The sequence below is a fragment of the Octopus bimaculoides genome, chromosome 17, assembly GCF_001194135.2.
Source record: "Octopus bimaculoides isolate UCB-OBI-ISO-001 chromosome 17, ASM119413v2, whole genome shotgun sequence".
NCBI lineage: Eukaryota > Metazoa > Mollusca > Cephalopoda > Octopoda > Octopodidae > Octopus > Octopus bimaculoides.
In genome coordinates, this window is record NC_068997.1 from 42,525,552 (window position 1) to 42,535,898 (window position 10,347).

Sequence of the window (10,347 nt, forward strand, 5' to 3'; positions counted from 1 at the left end):
ATATATATGTGTATTTGTGTGTCTGTGTTTGTTCCCCTAGCATTGCTTGACAACCGATGCTGGTGTGCTTATGTCCCCGTCACTTAGCGGTTCGGCAAAAGAGACCGATAGAATAAGTACTAGGCTTACAAAGAATAAGTCCCAGGGTCGATTTGCTTGACTAAAGTCGGTGCTCCAGCATGGCCACAGTCAAATGACTGAAACAAGTAAAAGAGTAAAAGAGTATATCTCTTAGACAGGAAAGAAAGGCAGTGCCTGTTACTTTTTTTTAGTGTTACTGAGACTTGTGGGAGGGAGGGTGAAAAGTATCTTTAAACTAGAGATCTGGACCGGATACTTGCAATAAAACAAACTTATCAAAGGTACCCAAGACCCCTGTTGGTGTTGGTAGTGTTAAATCAGGCAATGGATTAAGTCTACCATCCAGGTACGCTACAGTCATCATCATCATCATCATCAGTGAGCATCTGTTTTCCATGCTGGCATGGGTTGGATGGTTTGACGGGAGCTGGTAAGCTGGAGGGCTGCACCAGGCCCCAGTCATCTGTTTTGGCATGGTCTCTATGACTGGATGCCCTTTCTAATAACAAACACTTTACAGTGTGTACTGGGTACTCTTTATGTGGCACTGGAATGGGTACTTTTCACATGGTGCCAGCACAGGTGGTTTTAATATGGCACTGGCGTGGGTGCTTCTTATATGGTACCATACACACATAAATGATGGGCTTCTTTCAGTTTTCCATTTACCAACTTCACTTACAAGACTTAGACCTGGTGCTGCATAGTGAGACTGAACCTGAGACCACATAGTTGGGAAGCAAGCTTCTTAACCATACAGCCTTGCCCATGTCTCTTTCTGTTTCCATATTCTTGTAATTATGTGTAATTCTTCATTATATTTGTTTTCATGTGTTTGGTTATTTCTTGTAATTCTGTCATGTTATTTTATTCTAGAAATCTGGTTTGTTTGTGTTTTTCTTTTCTATAAAACTGTAATTCCATAATTCTACTCTTTGAGTTTTCATCTGATGTACTTATTTTTTTGTTGTTTTGAAAGGTTGAGAGTGAATCCTCACGTGTTTGGGAACTGGCTTTATCTATTTCTGAGGTATGTTACCCTTGTTGCTATTTTGGTTAATGTTAAAGAAGTGTGTGATATTGTGAGTGCGTGTGTGTTAATTGAGAATTTACTGTTACACTGTTGGCATGTCACGAAAAGGATAATTATTATCCATCAGAGGTTGATAAAATAAAGTACCAGTCATGTACTGGGGTTGTACTCTGAATTTCAGGCCTTGTGCCTCTTTGTCAGAAACAACTATTATATTATAATAGTTGTTTTATAATATTATAATCATGTTGGCATTATGCTGTGCTTGAGAAGAAAATCCATCAAGCCAAGTGAAATCACTGTTGTGGCAGATACCAGTGTCACGCAAATGGCACCTGTGATGGTGGCATGTAAAAGTACTCATTACAATCTCAGAGTGGTTGGCATTAGGAAGGGCATCCAGCCATAGAAACCATGCCAAAACACTGGAGTCTGGTGCAGCCTTCCAGCTTGCCAGCCCTGGTCAGACCGTCCAACCCATGCCAGCATGGACAATGGACGTTAAATGATGTTGATGATGTTACATGTAGAGTTCAGTCAAATGTGTTGTGTAATATAGTTATTACTTCTGACTTTCCTTTCATTTAGGTTTTCAAACAGATGAGTGCACTGGAACGAAAGATGCAAGGTTTGTCAAGTGTAACATCTGCAAACATAGCCCTTAAACCTGACAGGGTACAGAATGTTGTTCGGTAAGTGTTTTGTTCCTTAATCGTAGGTGTTTGTATCTGAAAGAGTACAATGTGTTGTTCAGCAATTGTAGTTTATTTAAATGTAAAAAAATGTAAACAAGACCTTAAGCCTGTCTGGTTACGGAAAATGGTTTGGCAAGGGAAACTTACAAACCTGATATAGTGTAATTTGTCATTCAGTAAATGTAATTCAACAAACACAGGCCTTCAGCTTTTTGGAAACCAAGTCTGTTAATGCTTCAACACGGAAGAAGATGGAACCATTTTTACTGAGAATATAAAAAAAAACAAAACCAAAAAAAACAAACAAACAAAACATTTAATTACATGCCTTTATATTCTAAGTTAAAATCCCACCAAGTTCAACTTAAGCTTTTATGATGACGGCAATGTTATCTTCATCATCATCATCCCCTGTGTCTGTTTTGGCATAGTTTTTGTAGCTGGATACCCTTCCTAATGCCAACCATCTTACAGGGTGGATTGAGTGTTTTTTATGTGACACCAGTATCAGCAAGGTCTGTTTTGGTATCCCGGTGCAAGCATGGGAAAGTAGTCATTAAAATGGTGATGACGATGTTGAGTTATATTATAGAATTATACATTTTACCATGTGAAATTGTGGATGCAGCTCATCACCCATCTTCCTCCCATATTGTCTTTGTGGAATCCCCAGGGGTTCGTAGACCCCTTAGGTTGAGAACTACTCATACAAAGACTTGCTTATTGGTCTGCAATGCTTCTTCATTGACTCAAGATGTTTAAGTGCAGGGTTTGTGGGACTGAGTGAGAAGGTTGTATAATGTTGCTAAGTGAAAGTTTGACAATCACTTGGATGGACTTTTATAAAATTTTCGCTTCCCTACCACATGGTTCCAAGTTCAACCCCATTGTGTGGAACCTGGAGCAAGTGTCTTCTACTATAGTCTCAGGCTGACTAAAGCCTTGTCAGTGGATTTGGTAGACAGAAACTGAAGTGTCTTTGTGTTTGTCCCCGCTCCACCACTTGATAATCGGTGTTGGTGAGTTTGCATTATAACTTAATGGTTCGACAAAGAGACCAATAGATTGAGTATCAGGCTTAAAAAGGAAAAAAATGTACTTGAGTCGATTCATTTGACTAAGTTCTTCAAGGCAGTGCCCCAGTATGGCCGCAGTCTAATGACTGAAACAAGCAAAAGATAAAAGATAAACGCTGTTTGATTATGTCATTGAATTGTATTGTCATGTACTTAGATATGGCTGGACGTACTAATCTAGTGAGTTCTTCAGTAACAGCATAACATTGGCGATAGGATATAAATTGCTGACCATCAGACCCTCAAGTAGACAAGCAACTCTATAACGTGACTAGCTGCGACTTTATTTGAGTCAGTTTAATATTTGTGAACTCAGCCCTTGAATATCACAATCCTTGTTCTCTTCATTATGTACAGTGGTTGTGAGGCTAGGTTGCTTGATTAATTACTTACGGGTTCAAACCTAGCTATAGTTATTTTTTCCCTTTTCATCAGACCTTTGAAAGCGATACTCCTGCATCGCCGCTTCTTTTAATAACTTGAACAAATAGAATATAAGACTTTATATATTGCTATGGAAAGGTAAGAATTTTTCTTATTTCCCTTGGAACAAGAATATTCGTTGCCCTCCAATTTTTTATTCTCGGGCCAGCAAATATATATTTATATAAATAATTTCGTTTATGTAAAGGGAAATAAGTGATCAGCTCTCGTTACAAGTATTACATATGGTCTCCCTTACTCGTCAACAGTCCAGATAGAGTTGTCTTTCTTCGAAGCAAAAAAAAAAGTAAAAAAATGAAAAGAAAATACAGAATCCAATAAGATTGCTTGTGGATTTTGCTGACAAAACATTTTGAAGTTTTTGAGTTTAATATGGTCTGCGGTTAACAAGAAATCTAACGTTTTGGGACAGCAGCTTGACTTTATTCAACACATTCTTCTATGAAAAGAACCAGTAAAAGATTTTCCCCTTCTCTCAAATGAAGGGACAGTCTCGTTTATAGTCACCTATAATCCTAGAACTATGACAGGAAGGGCATCTGGCTGTTGAAAATCTGCCTAAAACAATGCCATCAAACCTCTATGCAAGCATGGAAAAGTGGATGTTAAATGATAACGTAATTATCAGCAGCCAAAGGGAGACACCAAATCTTTAAAAAAAAATATTTTAACAAAGGTGACATTTATATTAGCAGAAGAAATAATGCAGGTAACAAAATGCAGAAACCTTTGTGGGACATGTGAAATAATTGAACAGGTTAAAACCAAGCCTGTTGTATATATATTTTTATGTATTCTGTGAATTTTTCACAGGTCAATAAATATTAATATGCTTAGTTTTTTTGTTTTTGTATGTACCTGTGGTGTGTGTCACACTTCAAAGGAAGTAAGAAGTGAGTGACAAAGCGAGAGAGAGCAGGACAGAGAGGAAGTGAGAGAGAAAGAGGGAGTGAAAGAGACAGTTAGTGGTGATGGCGTTCATTTTATGTTTTTAAATGTTTCAGAGAGGGAACAGCCTTATCCATTGCAATAGATATAATTTGTGCAATAAAATTTACATTGGTCAGCAGGGCCGCCGGCTGGCCGACCGGTTCACCGAACATCTATGAGATGTTCGGCTACACACGAACACCCCCATCGCCCGTCATTCCTGCTTGACCAACCACTCCTCCTCTAATATCTCTGTTTTTGGCCTCGCCCTGCACCGCTGATCCACACATTCCCGACTCCGCCTGGAATAGTGTTACAGTTTTAGTCTACAGACTCAAACTTATTTCAGACTCAACACAACCCCCTCCTTTTAACGACTCTCTACACCTTCCTTAAAACGAAAAAGCAACTTTTTATTTTATCTTATTTCATCCTCTCTTATAACCTGCTTACTTTTTTACACAATTACCTTTTTTTTGATTTTTTATCGTTTTTTTTTCCGTCAAATTTTTTACTTTTTAATTGTATTAATTTTTTAATAATTGTATTAATTTCTATTTTATCTCTTTAATCTTAATTTGTTTATTTATTTTATTTTTTAATTTTTTATTTTGTATCTATTATTTTTTGTATTTTTTATTCATTTTTTATTTTTACATCTTGTACCCTTCCCCCTTTTTTTCCCTTTTTTATCAATCTTTTATTTTATTTCTGTATACATGCACACATACATACACACGCACAAATACTTGCATGTTTACACACATGAATGCACATATACCTCTTACACACAACACACACACACACACAGGAACGCACATACACCTCCACATATACAATCCCACGCACATATATGCACACACACAAAACACATACATACATGTATGCGTACATACACGGTTTTTTTCCCCTCTGTATTCCTTTTCTATTGGACATTCCTCTCTCTCTTGTTTCTGAAGAAGAGCATCTGCTCGAAACGTTAAACCATCTTTCTTTCCTTCCTTGAGCATCTGCTAATACTTTACATGTACCATGTCCTTGCATTGATTTTTGTTTTTGTTCTTTGTTTTTTTTAAATTTACTATTTATATATATATATATATATATATATATATATATATATATATATATATCTTATTTACTTGCAGTAAACTAAATTCAATGTTTGAAGGAAGTTCACAGCATGATGCTCAGGAATTTCTGCAGTTTATACTGTACCATTTACAGGAAGCCGAGAAGTTACTTAAGAAGGCATCAGCCAGTGAAGCCAACAACAGCAGCCACAGCAACAACAGCAGCAGTGGCAACACCAGGAGTAGTAACAGTAGAAGCAACAGCAGTAGCAATTTCAATGGTACTGCTTCACCTGTTTCTCTCTCCCCTTCAAGTGAGAATATCTCCACTACATCTGGGACACTAAGCACTGACAACAGCAGTGCGTTTGTAGGCAACAAGACTATGGTGAACAACAGGGAGTCATCCTGTGATGGCTTGCACTTATTACCTCCCACTGAAATAGCTTTTTCTCCAAATTGCTCAATCAGCCCTGATGTCATTGTACGCAGTTATTCATTAGACGACTTGAGTTCTACTTTACACACATCTTCATCTTCATCACAGAAGACGTCTGAGTCTGCCCTCACTGACCAATGCCCTGCCACTCATCAGTTGGACAAAACGTCTGACTTTAAAACTAATTTATTAAAACACCAATGCGTATCTTCTCTTGACGATGCTAACTCTGTTTCAGAGCTTGGGACATCTACATTAACTAAGCTGCAGCCTGGTTTTGATTCCAGTAGCCACAACAGTCACACTAACGGCATTTCTTCTGTGGGAGGTACCAGGATATTCTCTGCGGAAGACACAAAGCTTTCTTCAACAGAGGATTCAAAATCTGCTTCTGTGGAGGATGTGAAGTCTTCCTCTGTGGTGGATAAAAAATCTACCTCTGTTAAGGACAAGAAGTGTGTCTCTGAAGAGGGTTCTAAATCTGCTTCTGTGGAAGGTGTAAAACATGTTTCTGTAGTTGATAGTAAATGTGCTTCCTTGAAGGACACAAACTGCATCTCTATGGAATACACTAACTGTACCTCAGAGGATGACACAAAATGTATCATTGTGGAGGACAAAAAGTCTACCTTCAAGAAAGACAGAGATTGCATCCTTAGCAGGGACATGAAATTCGTCCAGGTGGACGACACTCAGGATATCTACATGGAAGACATGAGTTATCGTTCTTCCATTTCAGATAAAAAGTTAGTGCCTGTTGAAAACCTGAAGAGCAGCACTTTAGATAACATGAAGGACAACTCTGCTCTGAAGGAAGTTATGAAGCCGACTTGTGAGATAGATGCAAAGCAAGTCAGGGGGGAGGACATGCTGTTGAAAACTAGCTCCTCCTCCTCCTCCTTCATCCTTACTCCTCCTCTTACACCTCTTTCTGCGAAATGCTTTACCATTGAAGCTGCTGTAACAAATGGAAAAATTGGTGTAAATGGACCCCTTTCTGTCGCTCAGTATTCTTCGAAAGCCACCCACCCAACCCCTCTCCTGTCACAGTCACAGGCATCTCCCTCATCTTCAGCACCGGTGCCTCACTGCCATTCTGCCTCTGCTCCACTACCTCCCTCCACACTTTCCCCCTGTCTTTCTCCCCCACCTCCTCTGTTGGAAAACTCCTGCCATTCGCCTGAAAACTGTCCCACAATTCAGACTACTGTTTCTGTTACTGCCACTGACAACACCATAAACAGTGCCACTACCACCACCACCACCACCGCCACCATCACTACCACTTCTACAAACACAAACACTACCAACACAAACACTGCTAACACCACCACCACCACCACCACCACCACCACCACCACCACTGCAAATGCTAACAGCAACAACAACAACAGCCATACGTACAACAAAAACAGCAACAATAAGAAAACTAAATCAAAAAACACAGTGTCGTTACACAATGGTATGAGTAAGAACCAAGTGCGTCAAATCTGGAATTCTTTTGTGAAGCTGGAAAAATGTGACTTGGTGTGCAACAGTGCCCTCAGTTCTGTGAATGTCTATTATGCCATCGAGTGCCTTAATACAGGGAACTCTTTGAAAAAAAAGAAGGATTTTGTCAAACAGCTGTTTCTCGGGACCATCTTGTCAAGGACTCGCTGTCTGGAGTGTGAAAAGTCAAGTGAAAAGCCTGAGGAATTTCTTGAGGTCAGTGTTCCGTTGAAGAAAACCTCAAATCCCTTAAGGAACAGTGATGGAGAAAGCAGTGATCCTGAAAATGAAGGTATGTTTATTGGTCTTATTATTATGCCGAGGTAAACTTTGCCTTTCATCCTTTCAGGGTTGATAAACTAAGTACAAATTGCTGGCTTTGCACCAAAATTTGAAACTATTATTATTATTATTATTATTATTATTGAGTGAGAGAGCAATGCATGCCATCAAAGTGACACTAGGGTAAAATATACAAAACCCAGTATATCCAGCATGACTACCCGTCTGATAAGGGTACACCAGGTACATGCATCACAACCATATGTGCGCGACATAGTGATCTCATATCAAGATAAACAGCACATGACCTTGCAGGTGGGACTGAAGTTAGAATTTTCTTCAGGTCAATTAGCCCCATCCCACTCAAAAGGTTCCTGAGTAAGGGTTGTTTAAAGATGTTGAATGAACCACCCATATTTCCAGAGGTGAATTATTCAAACCCCAAAGAATTCCTCTCAATACATGGCTATGGCACTCCCTCACTACTTCTGCTCAGTTGGTTAAGGTCAAACAACTGACAAGCAAATCTGAGGTATTGAGCAGGATATTTGCTGTAACACATCTTTTATAGCAAGACAGAACAATGTACATGATAACACTTCCAATCAATTAAGATCAAAAGCCATGAGAGCAACTACCTGGTACTGCATCAGGGCATTTATTATTGTTATTATTATTATCATCATCATCAAATTTTACTTCTCAGAGTTCTCGATCTTACTTGTTCCAGTTAATTTTCTGAGAGCAGACAGCAGCCAGTTGTCAAAGGTTTCAGAGAGTCTCTTTCCACAAATTATAAAACTTGGTACTTATGTCAAATATTGTCAGTCTCAAAATCTTTGCTGTCCCCAGTAGAGCAGTTCTTTGAGCATGTTCTACCCTCATGTCAATGCCGATTTCTTTGACATATTTCTTGAACTTGGTTGTTAGTGCTCTGAGTGCCCCTACAACTACTAGGATGACAATTACTTTCTTCATTGCCCACATTCTTGCAATTTTGTCTTTTAGTAACTTGTTTTTTCCACCTTTTCCAGCCCTTTGTCACCTATGCGTGCATCGCCAGGTATGACAATATCTATAATCTTAGTTTCCTTCTTCCTTTTATCCGCTACAGCAATTTCCAGTCTTTTGGCATCAATTAGTGACTCACATTGGGTTGTCAAGTCCCACACGATCTTATATTCGTTATTCTCAGTGACACCTGGTTTATGTTCAAACCATTTCCATTTTCTTCTACTACCATACTTCTCACACAATCTCCAGTGAACAAACTTGTCCACATTATCATTACCTCCTTTTATATTCCTTTTGGGCCGGTTTGCTACACTTACAACATGTGAAATTGTTTTGTTTTTGCTGCCACACATCCTACAAAGGATCCTATATATTTGGAACTTGGTGTAATTAGTCCTCAGAGCTTGTTCCTGGGTGCTGCATATCAATGCCTCAGTGCATCCTTTCAGATTACTTTTTCCTTTGCCACCTCCAGGTGTTGTCTTTTCCTTCGATTTCTCAGGTATTTGTCTGTGCATTGTCTTCGTTTTCCAATTGTTTAATTTTTGTTCTTCATTTTTATTTCTTAAATGTTTTTGGGTGCATCCCAAAATTCTTACAATGTCAACAATAACAATAATGTTTTATGAAGATTGATGTAACTCTTCACAATAAGAAGAGTACGATGTGATATGTAATAACATTTCTCAATTTGAACCCAAAGATGGTGGAACTGTCAAAATGTTGTCCAGTTCAATAAACAAAATTTAACTTTTTAAATAAATATTGCATTGTTCTCTTCTTGTAGTAGTAGTAGTAGTAGTAGTAGTAGTAGTAGTAGTAATAATAATAATCTGTTTTTTCCCTCATCTTCAATATGGCAGACAGCTCTGATCAGAACACATTGATCAGCTTCATCTCGTCTTTCTCTGAAGTGGAGAAACTGCAGGGTGACAATAAATACTACTGCGACAGTTGCTACAACTACGTGGAGGCTGATCGATCTCTTCATTACGATACCTTGCCAGACATTCTCACTGTACACCTGAAACGGTTCTCAGCATCTTCAGAGTAAGTCTTCCGTATGTCCATTTTTTATTTTTATACCTCTGGTTTTCTTTGTTTTTTTTTTTTTTAAATTTGTTTTGTCTTAATTTTCTGTATGTAAGCACAGGCATAGCTGTGTACTAAGAAGTTTGCTTCCCAACCATATAGTCATGAGTTCAGTCCTGCTATGTGCAAGTATCTTCTATTATAACCCCAAGCCAGCCAGTGCCTTGTGAGGAGATTTGGTTGATGAAAACTGAAAGAAGCCCTTCGTATATATATTTATATGTGTGTGTGTGTGTGTGTGTGTGTGGGAATTGAGAAATTACTGTTTACATAGTTGGCATGTCACAAAAAGGATAATAGCTATTATCCATTAGAGGTTGATAAAATAAAATACCAGTCATGTACTGGGGTTGATTTAGTCAACTAACTCTTTCCCTCTGAATTTCAGGCCTTGTGCCTCTATGTCAGAAACAACTATTATATTATAATAGTTGTTTTATAATATTATAATCATGTTGGTATTGTGCCGTGCTTGAGAAGAAGACCCATCAAGCCAAGTGAAACCGCTGTTGTGGCAGATACCAGTGTCACGCAAATGGCACCTGTGATGGTGGCATGTAAAAGCAGCCATTACACTTTCAGAGTGGTTGGCATTAGGAAGGGCATCCAGCCATAGAAACCATGCCAAATCAGACTGGGGTCTGGAGCAGCCTTCCAGCTTGCCAGCCCTGGTCAGACCGTCCAACCCATGCCAGCA

The 10,347-nt window shown here is 38.8% G+C and overlaps 1 protein-coding gene across 5 annotated transcripts in view; it reads left to right on the top strand.

Moving 5' to 3' along the window:
- The window catches only part of LOC106878488 (serine-rich adhesin for platelets), a 45,744-nt gene that overhangs the window by 31,600 nt on the left and 3,797 nt on the right, over nucleotides 1-10,347 (top strand). For all 5 annotated transcript variants that reach the window (XM_052973888.1, XM_052973886.1, XM_052973887.1 and 2 more), the window contains 4 exons: nucleotides 1,061-1,111; nucleotides 1,703-1,806; nucleotides 5,408-7,554; nucleotides 9,422-9,608. In XM_052973888.1, coding sequence (XP_052829848.1) covers nucleotides 1,061-1,111; nucleotides 1,703-1,806; nucleotides 5,408-7,554; nucleotides 9,422-9,608 — 2,489 coding nt within the window. The remainder of the gene's footprint in view (nucleotides 1-1,060; nucleotides 1,112-1,702; nucleotides 1,807-5,407; nucleotides 7,555-9,421; nucleotides 9,609-10,347) is intronic.